The sequence below is a fragment of the Podarcis raffonei genome, chromosome 8, assembly GCF_027172205.1.
Source record: "Podarcis raffonei isolate rPodRaf1 chromosome 8, rPodRaf1.pri, whole genome shotgun sequence".
Lineage (NCBI taxonomy): Eukaryota > Metazoa > Chordata > Lepidosauria > Squamata > Lacertidae > Podarcis > Podarcis raffonei.
In genome coordinates this window covers 35,525,339-35,544,557 of record NC_070609.1, presented here as the reverse complement: position 1 = coordinate 35,544,557, position 19,219 = coordinate 35,525,339, and the positions used below count along the sequence as shown (strand labels likewise).

General features: G+C 48.1%; 3 protein-coding genes across 3 annotated transcripts; all 3 read left to right on the top strand.

The window, feature by feature from the left end:
- The first annotated feature begins 1,198 nt into the window (after window positions 1–1,198).
- On the top strand, window positions 1,199–9,485 carry RHBDL2 (rhomboid like 2). The gene is made up of 8 exons (XM_053399200.1): window positions 1,199–1,291; window positions 1,702–1,947; window positions 3,461–3,612; window positions 4,775–4,887; window positions 5,437–5,537; window positions 6,786–6,846; window positions 7,820–7,881; window positions 9,095–9,485. Exons 2-8 carry the CDS (start codon window positions 1,723–1,725, stop codon window positions 9,275–9,277), a joined length of 897 nt encoding a protein of 298 aa, XP_053255175.1. The 5' UTR covers window positions 1,199–1,291; window positions 1,702–1,722; the 3' UTR covers window positions 9,278–9,485.
- A 4,623-nt stretch (window positions 9,486–14,108) lies between these two features.
- Window positions 14,109–16,308, top strand: GJA9 (gap junction protein alpha 9). Its single transcript, XM_053399195.1, has one exon. The coding sequence runs from the start codon at window positions 14,960–14,962 to the stop codon at window positions 16,289–16,291; it is 1,332 nt and encodes a 443-aa protein (XP_053255170.1). The 5' UTR covers window positions 14,109–14,959; the 3' UTR covers window positions 16,292–16,308.
- Window positions 16,309–16,587: 279 nt separating this feature from the next.
- MYCBP (MYC binding protein) lies at window positions 16,588–18,423 on the top strand. Its single transcript, XM_053399197.1, has 5 exons — window positions 16,588–16,709; window positions 16,820–16,892; window positions 17,147–17,195; window positions 17,572–17,701; window positions 18,282–18,423. Exons 1-5 carry the CDS (start codon window positions 16,695–16,697, stop codon window positions 18,324–18,326), a joined length of 312 nt encoding a protein of 103 aa, XP_053255172.1. The 5' UTR covers window positions 16,588–16,694; the 3' UTR covers window positions 18,327–18,423.
- The last annotated feature ends 796 nt before the right edge of the window (window positions 18,424–19,219 follow it).

Sequence of the window (19,219 nt, the reverse complement as noted above, 5' to 3'; positions counted from 1 at the left end):
TTATATGCCGCTTGTAGAAAAAACCTCAAAGCGGTTCCATTAGTGCAAGGATTTACACTTCAGCAATAGAATTTCCCCCTTTCCTTCCTCACCCCTTTGCAGCATGCCTATCCTAGTTCTGTTCCAGAGGGTGGGGAGCCCTCAAACAGATTCAGGGGGGAGAGGGGGGAAAGTTCAGTTGCCTCAGAATAAATCCTTCCATTACTGAAACAAGCTACTTATTACTACAGTAGACACCTCCCATAGTTCTCTGCTTCACAGCAGCTGTGATTTTTCAGAGTTTAGTATGTGGATAGAATCTCTAATTTCATCATGGTTTGGGGGGGGGGAACATAAAAATCACATAAATTCACAAGGATCTATGACTTGGATTTTTGTTTTGCAGGGCAGTGAATCCCTAAATCTGTGCTGGGGTTTTGTGCTGCAATATTCTGATCTGGGTGTGTTAAGGAGTGGACAGTTGTTTTGTAGGATTTCCCTATAAAAATTCCAGAGGATCCATGACCTGGATTCACATTTCTGCACTATGGCAGCACCATGTAAAGGGTTTTATTACTCAGTTTGTGCACATGATGACTTCCAGGAGTATCCTGTATAAAATTTATAAACGTCCACGACACGTGACACATTGCAGGATCCATGGCTTCTGAGGTGCAATTCACTGTAAGGATGTGATCTGTGATTTGAGTCACTTTGGAGGGAACCCACCTTAAAAATCCATAGGTCCATAAAGATCAGTGGCAATTCCACATGTTGATAACTTAAAGGCACAGATATGCACTTTTGTTGCTGCTGCTGTTGCCGTTAATCATTCCTTCTATCTAAATACCCAGAGGGTCCTTGCCTTGCGGCATGATTCACGACTCCCACCCCAGTGTGCTATAGTAATATTTATTTATTTATGCCCCACTCCCCCCCCCAGCAGGGACTCGAAGCAGCTTACAGATAAAGCAAGAAGTGTTTAAAACGGGCGGGGGGGCGGGGACAAGCCCAATCACCACAAAAAAAGCAGGGCACCACCACCAGTCAGTTCCCCAAAGCTTGTCTTCACCTGCGGGCGGAAGGACTGTAAGGAGGAAACCCGTCTAACTTCCCTAGGGAGGGACTCGCAGACGCTCCCTTTCTGCCTGGCTGGAACCCCCTAGGGCGGAGCCCGCTTCGCCTGCCTGCCTTCGCCCCGCCTGGCCCCGATCGCGACTCCTCGGCTTCGAGGGCGAGCGAGCGCGGCTGCTTCCTCTCCGCCTTCGCGGCCCGCCCCTTCGTGCTGCTTCCGCGCCGCGCCCGATTCCAGGTGGGCGCTCGTCGGGGCCGCCGCCGGTGGTGGTGGACTGCTGCCCTGCCCGCCTCCTCCGGAGACACCTTCCGTCCAGCCTCGGAGCGCCCTCTGGGGGATCCCGCCAGCCTCGCGCCCTTCCTTCGCGACGGCAGCGGCGGTGGGCGATCAGACAGTCACGCCCCGGGCTTCTGCGAGAGGTGGAGGTGACTGCTTCCGACGGGGTCCCCGCGCCCTGCCGCGGCTCGCAGTTCCCGCAGCCCGGCGGCGCGCAGCCCTTGCGCTCTGGCCGCGGCGCGCCCTGCGAGCCCAGTGCCGAGCTGTGGTTTGGACGGGGCGGGCTTGGGGTTGGGCTGCGTAGGGCGAGGCTGCTGGCGGAGAGCCGGGGCTTCCCTGACGATACCCGCCTCTTCTTCCCTGTTCGGCAGGAGCAGGCTGCGGCGGGCGCGATGGAGCTGGAGAGGTTGCACGCCGAGGAGGAGCGGGCAGCCCGGTCCCAGGAGGAAGAGGAGGGCGAGGAGGAAGGCCGGAACCGTGCGGCCTGCCTGAGCTGCGACAGCCTCCACAACACGGTGTCCAAGTGGATGCTCCCGGAGGATTCCCGGGCCACCTATCTGGAGAGAGCCAACTGCATCCCGCCACCCATCTTCATCCTGGGCATCAGCGTGGCTGAGGTAGGGAGCTCTCCCAGGAAATGTTCAAAACTCTTCCTTGCTACGCTACCCCCCGCCTAAGATCCCAACATAGTTTTCACAATTTAGGATGACAGACAGTGTAATAGTCCAGGATGCCCTCTTCCCTGTGCCTGTGACAGTTTGAATCTGTGGTCTCATTTGCCTTCATGAGTAAAGTGTTCCTGTTCAGTTACTTGGGGCTCCACCTAGCTGTCAATTTACAAAAAAGCCCATGCCATGGTGCAGCCTTCATGATTTCAGAATGCAAGGGTGGAATGGCTGAAATGAATTCTCTGCCTTGTCAGGAACCTTGCGCAGGGAAAGCTAGTGTGTCAAGGAAAAGCAGTCCATCCTCCTCAATAAAAATGACTGCTACCTTTCTGTGTGCAGGGATTCTTACTTTCTTCCTATGTGCATATTTACATGCTCTTTTATGAGCATATAAAGTTCATTTCAAGTTAAGTGTCAGTTAATTGACAATAGAAATGCTACTGGGAGTAAGCATTTTGCTTTGCTGATCTTAGTTTACATGACTTCGGATGAATTGTGTGACCGTATTTAAACTAGAAATGGTCCAATGAGGGTCTGAAAAGACACATACCCATCCGAAAAGCTACTGCTGCTGAGGGATTGCAGGGTTCTTTCCAGTCTGCTTCAGAAAAGAGCTCAGAAATCATGACTGCCAGGGTTCCTCTGGTCCACAGAAAGTATTGTGTGTGTATAGAAAAGTTATATTGTCTAAGGCTGCTTAGCAAGGCTCCTTTGAAACACATACTCAGAGATTTCATAGGAGAACACTGGCAGCAGTTGCCTTATACCAAGTAATGATAGTCCCATCTAGCTCAGTAGTACCTGCACTGACTGGCAGCAGTGGCTCTCCAGGGGTTCAGACGGGGAGTTTTTCCCCAGCCCTCTCTGGGGATTGAACCAGGTTCCCTCTGCATGTGCAGCAAGTGCGCTGCTGCTGAGCCTGCCATAAAGGAAAACAAATATTGAGACATGTGGTCACACAGTGCCACTAGTCTATGCAAACATCTGGCTCCGTTAAGAAAAATAGAACATTTATTCCAAATAATAATGCAACTCACAGGTGAAGAATACTTTTATTTTTATAAACATTTAATATTTGCAAAGGGAATATTTGCATGAGTTAACACTTCCTTATGCCTTTGGAGCTGAGCTGGATGATCGGACTTTTGTCCTTACAGGCTGCGGTGCTTCATGGGTTACATTTTTTTATTCTTTGTTTTCTTTCTTTTTGTTAGGTTTGCACTTTTCTTTTTGTAACAAATCAATTAAAATAATTAAAGAGGCAAAATAAATAAAGGAAGACTCCTCTAGCCCTTTGCCCTCGGTGCAGACTTCCTGTGCTCCTAAACTTTCGGATGCACCAGGTTCTGGCGACTCTGAGATATGGACGAGAGATAGGTGGCAGCAATGGCTGCTCTGCCCTTTCGTTGTTTCCCTGAGCCAGTCTGAGTCCGACTGCAACTCTCTCTGTGTTTCTTTCTAGGTGGCCGTGTTCATTTATTACGCGGTTTCGAAGCCCCAGAGTCAGTGGCTCACCCTAGACTGGGAAAGCAACCAGAACAGTCCTTTCATTTACAGGCCTGACAAAAGGAAGGAAGCCTGGAGATTCTTGTCTTACATGCTGGTGCATGCTGGGTAAGCCACCCATTGCATTGATTAATGGGAAGAAGACTTGGCCTGTTTAAAATAAAACAAAAATCCTGGTCTATGGGATCAATGCCTGGGTTAACTTTGGAAAGCGCAACGGAATCTAACAGGCTTTTAACCTCCTGGAGTTAAGAAATGATTCCCATCTCAAAGAGTTTGGTTTGGAATGTGCATCCCAGACCTAATAAATAAAAAAATTAAAAATTACCCAGTAGCCCCTTAGAGACCATCTAAGTTTGTTCTGGGTACAGTGGTACCTCGGGTTACAGACGGTTCAGGTTACAGATGCTTCAGGTTACAGACTCCGCTAACCCAGAAATATTACCTCGAGTTAAGAACTTTGCTTCAGGATGAGAACAGAAATTGTGCTCCGGCGGCGCGGCGGCAGTGGAAGGCCCCATTAGCTAAAGTGGTGCTTCAGGTTAAGAACAGTTTCAGGTTAAGAACGGACCTCTGGAACGAATTAAGTTCTTAACCCAAGGTACCACTGTATAAGCTTTTGTGTGCATGCACACTTCTGAAGAGGTGTATCTGAAGAAGTGTGCATGCACACAAAAGCTTATACCCAGAACAAACTTAGATAGTCTCTAAGGTGCTACTGGACAATTTTTTTATTTAATTTTTTTATTTTGACTGCGTCAGACCAACATGGCTACCTACTTGAATCATCCCAGACCTGTTAAGCTATATGAGTGTCTCCCCTTCAATGAAGCTGGGATGAGTTATGGATTATTCTTCGGTGGTCACCCCCTTCTCCTAAAACGGTGATTCTCTGGCTAAGCCTCAAGACAGCAGTGCACCTTCTATGATGTGATTAAGATTTTCAGTTTCGTGAGGCTTGGCCTTTAGAGCAGCACCCATTTAATCACAGCCATGTTGGCCCTCTGGCACAAGTGACTGAGTGGGTGACTTGTTGAGTGCCCCACAAAGAAGGGCAGCAGGGCCCTCAAAGTCTTTCCTTTGCTGGAGACCTTGTCTCAGTTTCATCTGCATCTAAACTGTCTAATGGCCCAGGGCTAAGAGAGTAGTATGTGTGTCAGCACCTGTAGTTACTTAGCCTCTAGCACTTGAATGTAGATTTTGTTTTTGTCTTAATCAAGATAGACATAAGTGCTGATTCATCTTCTCCCTGTGCTTTTTTCCTTTGCAGCATTGAACATATCTTAGGAAACCTCTTCCTGCAGCTTCTCTTGGGGATCCCCCTAGAACTGGTTCACAAAGGACACAGAGTTGGGTTGGTCTATATTGCAGGAGTGCTTGCAGGTGAGTGGGAAGAGAAGAGATTGGAAAACAGGCAGCACAGTCATGCCTCTTTCTATGGGAAGCTTTACCGTATTGGTCTGAATATAAGCCTCACTTTTCCCCCAAATTCCGACAGTGAAAAGTTAAAATGCGGCTTAAATTTGCGACCTTATAAAAATTGGCTTTTACAATAGCGCTGCTGAAACAGACATACGGTAAAATGGAACAAAAAAAATGTTTTCTTGCCAATTTGCGAGCTTGAGACTGTTCATTTGCCATTTACAGGTGTGAATGCCTGCGGAATTGTAGCAATTGAATAGCGATTTGCCATTTTAGCGATTGTACGGTAACTTTTGAGGGCTTGCAAGATCAAAGGCTTAAATTGGCTGGAGTTACAATTCTACGAACCGCAGCAATTTTCAGCCTATAGCCCAATTTTAAGGGAGCAGCTTATATTCGGGTATTGTCTTTTTTTCTCTCCCCCCCCCTAAATTTTAAAGGTGTGGTTTATATTTGGGCCAATACAGTAATTAACCTGCCACAATCCTCTTTTCCCCACCACTGCTGCAGGTTCCTTGGCAAGCTCAGTCTGTGATCCTCTCCAGGGCCTGGTCGGAGCATCAGGAGGAGTCTATGCTCTCATAGGAGGATACTTCATGAATATTCTAGTGGTAAGGAGGTTGCTCAGGATTCAGGTGAAGTTGTTTGCAATTGGGGTTGGTATCAGTAAAGATATAACTACTCAAAGGTAGGCCATACCTGTATTGTTGTGGGTGCGAAGCCTAATCCTAACTCTCTTTGCTCTATGGGGAAACAATTATTTTAGGCACTTAGTTCCACAAACCAAAGCCCTGTGAGGAACAGTTGAAAGAGCTTGTTATGCCTATTGGGTGGTTGCTCGAGAGCGCAGAGGCAAGATCCCTCACTGGTCTTTCAAGGGCTTTATTATTGGTGCAAAGCATTTACAGTGCAGAACGTCTAAACTCCATGTCTTCCTCAGTCACTAGCAGAATCTGAGGGTGGGCGGTCCTTAAACTTTCCCCAGCAGAGTAGTTTCTTGACCCCCCAGCTGACGCCTCCCCTCTCTGCGGGAAAACCTACTGCACTAGGAAGGCTTGGGTAAAGGGAGACCTCCCTCCTCCCTGCTTTGCTCAGGCACAGTGTCTTGGCTCTTTCTTGCATCCTCCAAGCCACTAGAGGCGGGACTTCCCTCCTCCGCTGAGGAAGTGCTGCTTCCCACGATCTTTGGGGGGCTCTCTGTAATCCAACTGCCTTTCCACCTCTGAGCTTTTTGTTGTTCCCTGACAGAGCTGGACATGTTTAGCCTGGAAAAGGGAAGATTAAGGAGAGCAGCTCTGAAAAAATTTGAAGGTCCATCAAGTAGAAGGTGGAGCAGACTCTCATTCTCTTTTGCTCCATGAGGACGAGACTAGAACTTTGGGGGATAAAGATTGCAGGGGAGCAATCAGGAAAAATGCCTGAATGGCAACAGGTTGTCAACTGATGAAGAGGCTGTCCCAGGAGGTGATGGGCCATTTGTAGTTGCAGACCCTCCATTGCAGACTCTGCCCTGAGCAGAGGACTGGACTAAATCACCTTCAAAGTCCCTTCCAATAATATGATTGTATGAAAATGCAAGATACCTCCAGAACCCATCTCTCAGACTCACCCAAATGTTTCAAAGATAAAGGAGTCCCATACCTTCTCTCCCCTTTATAAAGTATGTGTTTTGGTGGTGGTGGTGAGGTAACATCTGAATCATAGAATCATAGAGTTGGAAGGGACCCAAGGGTCATCTAGTCCAACCCCCTGCAATGCAGGAATCTCAGCTAAAGCTGCGATGACAGATGGCCATCCAACAGCACCCTTAAGAGGTATGGGGTCGTTCAAAAGTTTCTTAATGTTTTTGTTCTTTACAGAACTTCCGAGAAATGATTCCGCTGTTTGGAGTTGTCAGATTACTCTTCATACTCAGCATAGGTATTTTTTAATGTCTCCCATTCTGATCTAATCTCTCTGTAAATCTGTAAGCCCATTTACTAAGCCAGCCTCCTTTTTCTGCCCCATGCTCACTTGGGCATACCTACAGTTCTTCTTTTATGTGGCAGTTTATTTACATAGCTCCTTATTTGTTTAGTATCATGCCTTTTATCCCGAAAAAGCAGAGTGTCTAACAGAAAACAATTTAATACAGTCATAAAATAATAGTAATAATTCAACGTTATCATCCACAGTTTGGAAGCAGAACAAAGTCTGGTGGACTGTTTTCTTTTCAAAGAAGGTGACCCTTGCTTAACTTGGTTGTAAAAATCATTTAAAGGCGTAGCAATTATGGCTGAGCCGTACAATTTAGGCTCTTCTTATATCTACAATGGTCTGCACTGCCACTACCAACTTCCCAAATTTGTCATTTATATATAAAAAGATTGCTCTTATGTGCTTCCTCACTTGTGATGCCATGATCACAAATTTATTTCCCCCCCATCTTCTCCCATCCATCCCCCCACCCTTGCTGTGATCGTGATAGCAAAGTATTTTTGTGGCCTCCCAAATGTGTCCCTTTTAACTTCTTTATAAATTTAGTTTTAGATTTACTTTCAATGTCTGCTTCTGTAGGTGATGCCAAAAGTTTGGGTTTTTTTATGCCCACAAATTTGTTTTTTTAAAAAAATTACTCATTTACTTACCATTCCTAGGGGGCCCCTGCTGTGATTCTGTGAGGCCAAAAGGTTGTTGTGACCTTCCCAGACTCCCAAAATATGTCTTTTTATATATATTTTTTAAAAATGGTGATGCCCACTTCTACATTTTGGCCGTTAAGGACTTGACCCAGTGGGTCAATGTAGCCCATTGTGCTCCACTGTCCTGTCAGTGGTTCCCAGGCAGGGAGGCTGCTCAGAAGTGTTTGAGGCCTTGCCCAGTTTCCTTCTGACCACTTGTCTTGTTTTCCTAGTTGGAACTGATGTGGGATTTGCTTTGTACAGAAGATTTATTCCCGATAATTCTGCGCCTCAGGTAAGCGTGTTTCCTGCAGCAGAATTTCATCGGGCTCTCTCAGCTTTCTGCTTTGGGAAACTAACTTGGCATTCTCTTATTTCCCTTCACCAGATGCTCCTCCTTCCTTCAAGGGCTGAATCCTTCCGCTCTTCCTGCTGTTGGCCTTTGGGACTGTATCATTTACCTGCGGCCTTCTTGCTCTCTCTTTTTCCTCTCTGGCACCTTACGCAGGGCTAGAATGAAGAAAGGCCTGTTCTGCGGGTCCAGCTCAGTGGCTGCCTTGGAGCTTCAAATAACACTGGAAGGAAGCTGAGGGGCACTTTGCATGCTGCAGGTTGCAGGGGAAAGTGGGTGGGTGAGGAAGCCTGAAGAGAAGTGGCTGCATGTGGAAAGAGAGTCCAGGAACGGTTCCTACATGAAGATAGGGCCGAATGCTCTGTGGGAATGCTCTCACCTGCATGTTCTGTGGGAAGGGACGATTGGTCTTGAGTCAGCCTAGCAATGCGTTGGAGGGAAATCAGCATGATCTCTTGGTCCATGCAGAGCAGAAAGGGGGTCCCCAACTGGCGTGGGGGGGTTTCTGTAGCTGGAGTCAGTCAAGCTGCCTAGGAAGGGAGACATGGCTTCCAGCAGCAACCAAGACAAAAGCAGTTTGCACTAGGGGGTGGGTGCGGGGCATGTGTGGCTCACTCTGAGGTGGGTGCCTCCCTCTAGCATTTGTTGTGGGGTCCTCTTGCCCCACCCTTGCAGTCTCCAGCCGGTTCCCCATTTTTGTGGATTCCCTGGGAGGAATTCAATATCCCCCTGTTGCATCAGTGCAAGCATTTCTCCTTGCCAGGTGGAACGGTTCCCCCATGATGTCTTGGGGTTTCTCCCAATCCTCCAGAATGGATTTGGGGAAGGGGGAAGAGAAGGTGGGAGCCCTATTACACTGGATAACGTGCTGGGTTAACCCCTTCTTTTTCCTGGCTGCTGCACATTGGCAGAGTTGTTAGAGCTCTTGGAAACTCTTCTTGCAAAGTCCTTGACTTGGAGCCATTGTTCCTGCTTGCAGCCCCTGCCTTCCACAGTACAGACTGCACTGAAGTCCTTCTGGACACTTGCTGCCAATTCTGCTCTGACTTTCCCTTGCGCTATACTCACAGCCTCTGTGTCATGACCGCTGCTTGAACCTCCATCCTAAAGTGGAACACTTGCTAAGTGTCTCTCTGTGTTTGTTTTTCCTCTTAAGGTTTCCTTTGTGGCCCACATTGCCGGAGGCCTTGCTGGGATGTCAATAGGCTATGTCATATTCAGCTGTTTTGATAAGAATTTCATTAAAGATCCTCGATTCTGGGTCTGCATAGTTGCTTACTTGGCATTTGTAGTGTTTGCTGTATTGTTCAATGTGTTTTTTTCACCAGCAAACCAATAGAACACGTCACCTGACAATGACTATGCAAAGCTTTAAAAGACAATATGAAGTGATTTTCTTTTCTGTGGGTGATATTTCATTGCAACAGTGGTTTTCATTGGTTTTTGTTTTTTTAATCACTATCTTGCCAAAGTCAAATGTTGCACTTCAGTGCTCTGAAAATATTTTTTTTTTGTATTTTAATATTAAACTGCAAGCATTTTCATTACATCTTATGTTTGGAATTATTTTGCTGTGCCATAGCATATGCACAATATGATGATATTTCGTTCATATATGAGCTTGTTGATCTCTGCACATGTGCTCCTGCATGTGATCATGTCTTTCCTCTTTGAGATCAAAGAGATCAGTTTTGCCTGATTCTGCCCAGATGGTCTGCCATGTTCTGACTACAGATACAAGAGAAATAAAATTTTTGAGGGAAGGCAGTGGGGTGGGGATGAAGCAGATTTTTTAGACCCATTTCAGTTTGGCTTTAGGCCTGCAACAGCTCCTGTTGCTCTCATTGGTTTTTGAGAGAGGGGTAGGTGAGTTTTTCCCTGTGGATTCTTCCCAGCCTTTCAGTGGTTTTCTATACCATTGACCGCAGAATCCTCCTGAAACAACTCTGTTGGGTTGGGGGTGGGGTTGCACTGTTATTACAGTGGCTTTGTTGCCACATTAAGGTTCCCACTAGAGAACAGCACTAGAGAACAACAAAATTCCCCTTCTTCACAACTGTTAATGTTACAGAATCTCTGATGTTGAATGAGGAAAGTCCCAGCTTTCAAATTATTCTAATAACTTGCCAAAACTTCCCAGCAACAGGAGAGGTGTCCTGTTCTTCGTTCTGGTTCAGTTGTTGTTCCCCTAAGTAGCAGGAGATTAGAGGTGACAAGTAGCTGGGTTCTTGAGGTAACTGAACCAATGTCAAGATTAATCCACTGGCTTTTACACTGTGTGTCCGTTGCAATGTTTAGACAGCCAGTTTAATATAAAAACACTGCAAGTTATGCCAACTTTAGGTAAGGAAAGCTTTTTTGCCGTTGGATCTTGCAACTAATGAATAAGCTAGGCTCTTTTAACCAGGCTTTCTTTGTGAATTGCAGGCACAAAATGGTAAACTTTGGAATATTTTGCTAACTCCTTGTGCATAAGTTGGTGCATATTTGGGAAGAAAACTGGGTGTGTTACAAAATGCACTCTGGAAGATTGGTTGCTTACAGGAATAGCCTCAGCGGTTGTGGCACTGTTTTTTCATGTGGGGAATGGATATGATAATTACAAGTTGTCTGTCGGGGGTCCTGGCCAGAGCAAGGATAAATGACTCATTTCCTTTTATAGAGTCAGGAGGGAAAGGGCAGCAGGCTCTAAGCAAACAGGGTTCCTGCGGGGCTATTCAGAAGGCACTCGAGGACTTTGGGAGTAACCCCTTTACCCCAGCCAGCCACTTTTGTGCAGCAACTACCCTGAGATTCTTTTTAAAATGCATTCAGCTCTGTCTCCTGAGCTGTTCTTGGCCAATAAGGTTAATCTCAGGCTGGAGGTATTGGGGATTGAACCTGGGCCCTCTGCATACCCCCGAGCTATAACTGTCCCTCACTGTACCTCAAAAAGTGGTTCCTGACTCTCTGCAAACAGATACTAAAACAGGGAACATCTGTTTTCTGGAATGGCAAGGAGAGGCCAGATCCAGTAGAATTATTCAGCAAACATAATAGAAGTAGGTATTTCAAGGAATAGGGTGGGGGAAGAGAGTCCTTCAATGGACCAACTTCAGTTGCATTTAAAAAACGGGAGAAATCAGCTGCTGAAAGGCCTGTGGTGAAGGAGAGGCTGGCACAGAGGATTTGACTGCGCTGGGGCCTCGTTTCATTTAACTATGAAATCGGACGTGACCGATTGATTGCTACTCAATGCCAGAACATGATATTGATCCACTGCTGGGAGCTCTCTCCATCTGGTTGTTTGCTTGTCCTCTGCAATATGTTCCTTAAATTGTGCAAATAAATAAGGCGGGAGGAATTACAGGTGCTCATGGCTTGCTAGTAATTGGAAACCAGCTAATTATTTTTGTATGCCATTATTGTGTGTGTGCCTGTCTAATTCTGATCGCCCAGGACTGCTCAATACCAGTGAAAAGAAGCAAGCTAGCAAACTGATTTAAATATTGGCAATGTGTTTAGTTATTGTTCTCTTCCAGAAAGCAACAGCCTTCTTGCTTGGACTTTGGGCCCTGCCCATTTAGAAGCTGCGTAGATGCATATTGCTTGCCTCCTGTTTCAAAGAAAAGAATGCACAGGCTCCAAGGAGAGGACTCCAGAGGGTGAAAGAAAAGACACTGCCTTAGTTATCTGCCATGTGAAGAAACAAGCAGTAAATGGTGGGATAAGTCTGCCAAGCTAGCCTAGCCTGTACAGTATAGGAGCCTACCCTCTGAGGAGGCTGCCAGGGTGTCAACTGGATTTTCTGTCGCCAGGACATCTCATGGGACTAGGCCCTTAACTCTATTGGCATGCTCTAAACCAGGCATCCCCAAACTCAGCCTCCAGCTGTTTTGGGGCTACAACTCCCATCATCCCTAGCTAACAGGACCAGTGGTCAGGGATGATGGGAATTGTAGTCCCAAAACAGCTGGAGGGCCGATGCCTGCTCTAAACAAAGTAAACTACTGGCAAGAACCCATTTCACTGAAGGCAAACCTTGCATAAGAACCAGGCAGGCTAGCCCACCTGAGACCCAACATAAAAAACACCCACTCCTTTGGTCCCAGAGTTTTCTGCTGTGAATTGAACATCAATTTCACAACTGCAATTGGTACTTCAATTAATTACCCTATTAATCAATAATTACTCCCAATTAAAACAAATGGGGTTTGTTGTTCCTTTCAGGTGATGGGCCTTTCTTCTGTGGAAGGTGAGTGGGGTACCTGATGGAGGCAGCCAAGGACAAATCAGCCAGCAGCTGATCTGCCTTTGCAGGCTACTCCTTGCTGTGCCTGCTGTGATGCAGCAAACACAAACTGTTCCCAGAGGCTGCAGGCAGGGCATGGGTGTATGTGTGTTTGAGACTGCATTTTATTCCCAGGTAACTTTGTGGGAACCTGCCTGGAAAGAAACAGAGACAGCATAATTTCCCTTCCTTTCCAGGGGCTCAGGGTAACACAGCTGCAGGCTTACAGCAGTATGTAGTGCCTTTTGGGCCTGGAACAAAGTTTTCTCCACCCCCCAATGCTCAGATCTTCTGAGAACTGGAAGGATTTGAAGCATGTGGAGTTTTTTAGACACTTTAAAGCACTATAGAAACATTATTATTCTACATTGTCCCTCGAAGTGCAGACTGCCTTGATGGCTAGGAGTGCTGGTTCCCATCTACAGCTGGTTCACCAGCTATGGCTCCTTTCGGACAGAGACGACTTCGCCACAATACTCCATGCTCTGGTTACCTCCAGATTGGATTACTGTAATGTATGGCTGCCCTTGAAGACAACTAGGAAACTTCAACTGGTCCAAAAGGGCTGCCAGTTCATTTTTGGGCTCAATTGAAGGTGCTCACACTACTTACTTAATTCATAAGATTTATATACTGTTTGATTGCAAAAAAACAACAAAAAACATAACCTGAAAGCAGTTTACAACAAAACTATGAAATTATCAGTAAAAGCAGTTAAACACCAACTATTTAAAGGTTCAAAAAACCTTGATGACTCCAAGATGCACCCCCACCTTGTTATTTGGAGAAGATAATATTTGAAACTGGTCTCCTTGGCCCACATTTGGTCCTGCCAGAATATCTTCCTCTCTATATAACATTCCAGCCATCATTATTCAACAGCTTTTGCTGCAGGGCACAGGGAAACTTTTTCCCTACAGCAAAGGCAACATGAACTCTGCAGAGCCTCATGCGAACATCTCTTTCCCCTGCCCACTTTCCACCCTGTGACAAAATGCAGGCTCCACCCCACGGTTTCAGTGCCTGCCAGCTGTTTCCCGCCTCTTGTTTTGTTCACCATCTCATGTGATGAAGAGTTCCGGAGAGCTCAATAGGATCGCACACAGTTTTGTGACATGCTGGTTGGCCTAATATATGGCCTTAACGTGGATTATGGGTTTCTTGCTACCTGTTTCTGGATATGGAATAAAAAGAAGAGCCATGGCTCACACCAACCTTGGTACCAATAAGGTGGTAAGAGATGCAGCCTGCCAGCCTGTTATCCAGAACTGGGAGGGGAGGTCAGTTATTTGAACATAGCCTGGATGATTATTTCCTTTTGCCTATGGCAATTGTGATGGACCAGAAAATCCAAGAAGAAAAATAAACTGCACAAAGGCACAAGGGTTGATCTCTTCAATTCTGGGGTTTTTGCTTTTACAGCTTGATTATCATTTTGCTTCTAATGAAATTTTGAAAAGCAACTGCGGCTGCAAAGGACTGATTGATTTATGTCCTTGCATTCCATTTTTTCCCAAGAAGAAAAAAAAACCCGTACCGTTTTGTAATGCCTATGGAATATACAGAAGGTGAACTAGTTGCAAGAATCCACTGGGCTTTCAGAATTTGTTTTCAACTGAAAAGGTATGTGCACTATTAAAATAGTGAAACAAAATACAAGAAGCCACCAGCTTCTTCCAGGGAGCAAAGCTTGCAAAATCTGAAAATCTGAATTGTGGTCAAGATGCAAATTAATGTATAGTGCATTATATGCAACTACCTCTTGCAAATGACTGAAGATATTGGTAGAGACTCATGTAGTTTTTGTACAAGTAGAGATATCTTTCAATCTTTGTTAGAAAGTTGGAGGCTCAAAGTATTCTACTTTTCAAAATGGAATTTTAAGGCTCCCAATGGAGGGATGTAGAAAGCATCCCGAAAGATCAGTATTGGGACCACAGTTTTTTAACTTGTTCCTAAATCACCTGGTGTTAGAGATGAACAGTGAGGTAGCAAAGTTTGTTGATGATACCCAATTATTCAGAATGGTTAGAAACAGTAATGGATGTAAAGAAGCTCCAAAAGAATTTTTCCAAACTGGGTGAATGGGCAGTAAAATGGCAAATGAAATTCAATGTAAACAAATGTAAAGTGATACACACCAGGGCAAAAAATTCCTAACTGCACATATGCCTGTGGGGCCCTGAACTGGCAGGGACTAACCAGGAACAAAGCCCTGGAGTCGTAGTCAATTAAAAAGATGTTGACTCAGTGTGCAGCAGCAGCGAAAAATTTAAATTTCATGTTTGGAATGATTAGGAAAGAATTGAAAATAAATTATCCATATCATGTTGTAATGCAAGTCTGTGGTGCAAACACGCTTGAAACTGTGTACAGTTCTGGTTACTCATCTCAAAAAAGATTCTATAGAGTTGGAAAGAGGCAACCAAAATTATCAAAGGGATCATTGCAACATTTGGGCCTTTTTCATTTTAAAGAAAAGGCAAGTAAGAAGAGACATGATAGTGGTGTATAAAAATATGCATGGTATAAGAAAATGGATGGGTATATGTATTTATCCTTTTTATAGACCCTATTTATTTAGAGCTGACTGGAGTATCAAGCATTCAGAGTAGACGGAAGAGGTTCATCTGGAGTTGGTTGATAAGGGACAACTTTGCCTTTGTCGTTTTCAACATGTGCCCACCAAACACGACCATTTTCCATTTCTTCTTCTGCTCTGGTTTCTAGGGTCAGAATGGCAGCATAGCCATGGGAGACTGGAATTTCCTGGGCGGGATTTTGGAGGAAGTCCACATCCACTCTACCACAATTGGCAAGATCTGGCTGACCATCCTCTTCATCTTCCGGATGCTGGTCCTTGGAGTGGCGGCCGAAGATGTGTGGGACGACGAGCAAGCAGACTTCATTTGCAACACGGAGCAGCCCGGCTGCAGGAACGTCTGCTACGACCAGGCCTTTCCCATCTCCCTCATCAGGTACTGGGTCCTGCAGGTGATCTTTGTCTCTTCACCCTCCTTGGTCTACATGGGCCACGCCTTGTACAGGCTGAGGACCCTGGAGAAGGAGCGGCAGAAGAAGAAGGCCCAAGTGAGGGCTGAGCTGGAGGCGACAGCCCCAGAGAAGGCGAAAGATCGGAGGAGGCTGGAGAAGGAGCTGCGGCAGCTGGAGCAGAAGCGCCTGAGCAAAGCGCCCTTGAGGGGCTCGCTGATGTGCACCTACCTGGCCCACATCCTGATGCGCTCTGCCCTGGAGGTGGCCTTCATGATGGGCCAGTACCTGCTCTACGGCTTCCAGCTGGAGCCGCTCTACCAGTGCCGCCGGCCGCCGTGCCCCAACATTGTCGACTGCTTCGTCTCCCGGCCCACCGAGAAGACCGTCTTCCTGCTCTTCATGCAAGCCATCGCCGTCGTGTCGCTCGCCCTCAACGGCCTGGAAGTCGCCCACCTGGCCTGCAAGCGCTGCCGGGCGGGCTCCTACGGCGATTCGCCCTCGGCCCTCGGGGACAGCCCGCGCTCCGCCCTGCTGAGCCAGCAGCCAAACCCCCCGCCCTGGGGACCCCGCCCGGACGACCGCCTCGCCCAGGGCCCACCCCCCGCCGCCGATGAAGCCCACCCGCCGCCCGGCCCTCGCAGCCCGACGCGGAGCAGCAGCAGCAGCACCACCACCAAGGAGAGCGGCCCCGGCGCCGCCGCAGCCCAAGCGACGGCCGGCTCCTCTTCCTCGTCCCGCTCGCCGCCGCCCGCCAACGGTGCCCGGCGCGGCTCCTGCAGCGGCGGGGACTTGGGCAGCGCCGTCTCCTCGGCCACGGCGGCGCCGAGCACGGCTGGCTCCCCGCCCTCCAGCACCGGCAGCGAGCGGGGACAGCAGAGCCCCCAGGAAGGGAGCTTCCAGCCCGGCCACAGCCGGACTCAAGCCGCCGCCGAGGGGAGCCAGTCGGGAGGCTCGGCTCCCTGCAAGGGCGGCGGCGGCAGGGCGAGGAGGAGCGGCAGAAGCGGCGGCCCAGGACTCCCCCCGCCCCGGAAGGAGGCCTCGGGCGGCGCGGGCAGCCACAGGCGGGCGCCCACGGACCTGCGCGTCTGAGCGCTGCTCCTGGAGGGCGGGGCCTTTGTCTTCCCCCTCCAGGGAAGGGCGGGATCTGCGGGGAGAGGCAGCACAGCCATAGAGGTAGGAAAAAATAGAGTGGCCTCTTGCTCTTTCTTCTGCCCTGTTGCCTCTGCGGGGAGAGGGGATCTCCTCGGCCGCTTTCGACCTTTGCCTCCACACACCCTTTTTCTCCCGTGGCGGGCGCCGCCTCCAGGACAACGTGCGAGAAGGGTGCCGCGGAGCCACAGTGAACGTGGAGCGTGTACGTCTACCCGTCTAAGTCTATGATGGCGTCGGCAAGAGGAGCGCCGGTCTCCATGGCGACGCGCGGACGCCGCGTCGCTTACAAAGGGTGCGAAGCGCAGGCGCAGTCTGACTTCCGGCTCAGGCGGCGGACCCCATGGCGAATTACAAGGTGGGGAGCCCGCGGAGGGGGAAGGAGGGAGGGAGAGATGGAAGGAGGGGCGGGCGGAGGAGCGCGGGAGCCCCCTCGAACCCCTGACTCCCTCATTCGCTCCCTTACAGCCCGCCGACTCCAAGAGGGAGCAGTTCCGCCGCTACCTGGAAAAGTCCGGCGTCATGGACAGCCTCACCAAAGGTAAGCCGGGCAGGAGGAAGACGAAGAGGAGGAGTGCAGGGACGGAGCTCAGTAGGCAGAGCGCCTGCCTGGCATGCAGAAGGTCCCAGCTCCAGTCTTGCCTGAAACGCTGGAGAGCTGCCACTGCCAGTCTGTGCTGACTATGCTGTGCTAGACGGACGAGTGGTCTAGCTCAGTATAAGGCAGCTGTTGCCTATGTTCCCACTCAGCCTCCTCTCTCCTTTCCTCCCTCTCTCTCTTTTCTCCTCCCGCAGTCCTGGTGGCCTTATACGAAGAACCGGAGAAACCCAGCTGTGCCTTGGAGTATCCTTCACTTGCCTGGCCTACTTGATGGGGATGAGAATAATGGGGGGAGATGGGAGCCCTGCCGAGCTAGGGAAATGGATTCCCACAGTAGCTGAGTACAGCCCTGAGCTAGCCCTGGTTCTCCTATAGGATAAAGTGCTGTGGCCCCAATTACGAGGCTCACTAAAGGGCTCCTTTCAGCTCAGCATGACTCACTATTTTCTTGAGTAAACCTGACTTTGGTGGGCTGTAATCCTAAAAACGAAAGTAGATGTGCCGACACCTGAGTTAACTGGCATAGTTTAAAATTTGGTGAGTAGCTCAGCCTGCAGCTCACTAGTTGCACAGTGAGGTATCATCCAAGCAAGCAAATAACTTAACTTTTGGTTAAAAGCTTTATGAAACATCACTTAGGAGCTACTGCTCCAGAAAATCCTGAAGTGGAAGCCCTTCGCTTGGAAGTGGCAGAGATGAAAGAGAAGTATGAAGCCATGTTGGAAGAAAATAAGAAACTAAAAGCAAAGGTAAAGTGTTCAGTGTTTGTGGAGTACAAAGCTCATCCAGGCAGTTTCCTGCTGCTGACCCAGGGCCACCTCACCCATGAGGCAAGGTGAAGTGACCACCTCAGGCAGCCGGATCCACAGGGGCAGATCCAGCCTCCAGGGAATGCATTGTTTGCTGCCGCCGCCACCACCATCACTGTGAGAGCATTAACAGCTGCTCCATGCTCCTTGGAGGCTGGATCTACTGTCTTCTTGGCAGCCCTCCCCAGTGCCACCTCTGCAGCAGCTTCTTGGCAAATAAGAGGTGCTGCTGGTCTCCTTCCACCCTTGTTCCCAATGTACATCTTTGTCCCCTTATTCACAATGTAATCTTTATTGTCTTGTTGAAGTTCTAGCAACTAACACATAAGTCAATCAGATCTATACTTTTAAAATCACAATTTCTTTATAAAGATAGCTTAGTAACTTGTTTGGCAAGCAAACCAAAGGGCTATTATGCACTGCTAATGTATTCACACTAACAAGAGTGTCAACCCATAGCATACTTTTTTTGACACAACAAAAATGATCTGAGACTTAATCAGGGTTTTTCTCTTTGCAGCTCGCTCAGTATGAACCACCTCAAGAAGAGAAGCGTGGGGAATAAAACCCTTTTGTATTACTTGAATAAAAGACCCTGAAGCACACAAATCTAGTGTTCCTGACTCTTTCAGTAATAAGTCTTCTTCATATGTTTTTGTAAACATGGTGACTATTATCTTTCAATACCTTGTCTTGAAAAAATAGAGAACATTAAATAGAAAAGCACTGTTTAAAATGGATCGATTGTACAGCAGGGCAATTTTTCTATTTTTTTCGTTGGAGGGCTGTAAGATTTTATGAAAGACAAATAAGGGCACAGACATTGGTGTGGCGAGTCATAGAACAGTCGGGTTGGAAGAGACCCCGAGGGTCATCTAGTCCAACCCTCTGCAATGCAGTAGTCTCAACAAACAACCATGACAAATGGTCATCCAACCTCTGTGGACTTGAATGCCACTTAATATTCCTAGGGGGAAGCTAACTTCCCTTAGAACAGTTGCAGCCAACCCAAGATCCTTCTGCGGTTCCCAATTAAGAGTGCTTAGAATTGTAACCTTAATTCTTTTTGGCCAGTGAAAGAATCAACATGTAGTAATTGTAGCCCAGTGCAAGGAGACCATGAGAGTAAGAATGGAGGAGTCGCTGGTGGGATGCTGGAAGTTTCAGCTATTCCTCCATAGAAAATTCCCGGTCATGCTGTTTTAGTGAGTCCGTGGAAAGAGGGAAGGAGCGGAGGGCTTGGGGGTGTCAGTTTATTGGCTTCCACGACCGTAGCGCACTTTTTCAGGAGAACTTTCGAATGGGTGGATGCCAACCCCCCCCCCCTGTCGCGCCGCTTCCCCGCGATTCCAGGGCGGTTCGCGACGCCGAAACAAGGACATCCTAAACGTTCAATGAATTTGCTGCTGCCGCCGCAGGTGACAACACTGAATGCAAGGCCGCTGCTGTTTCTGCTCC

Coding starts and splice junctions, on each gene's coding strand:
- RHBDL2 (XM_053399200.1), top strand. CDS start 1,723: ATGGAGCTGGAGAGGTTGCACGCCGAGGAGGAGCGGGCAGCCCGGTCC. Junction 5,538..6,785: donor ACTTCATGAATATTCTAGTG/GTAAGGAGGTTG, acceptor TGTTCTTTACAG/AACTTCCGAGAAATGATTCC. Junction 6,847..7,819: donor ACTCTTCATACTCAGCATAG/GTATTTTTTAAT, acceptor TTGTTTTCCTAG/TTGGAACTGATGTGGGATTT.
- GJA9 (XM_053399195.1), top strand. CDS start 14,960: ATGGGAGACTGGAATTTCCTGGGCGGGATTTTGGAGGAAGTCCACATC.
- MYCBP (XM_053399197.1), top strand. Junction 17,196..17,571: donor AAACCCAGCTGTGCCTTGGA/GTATCCTTCACT, acceptor TTTGGTTAAAAG/CTTTATGAAACATCACTTAG. Junction 17,702..18,281: donor ATAAGAAACTAAAAGCAAAG/GTAAAGTGTTCA, acceptor TTCTCTTTGCAG/CTCGCTCAGTATGAACCACC.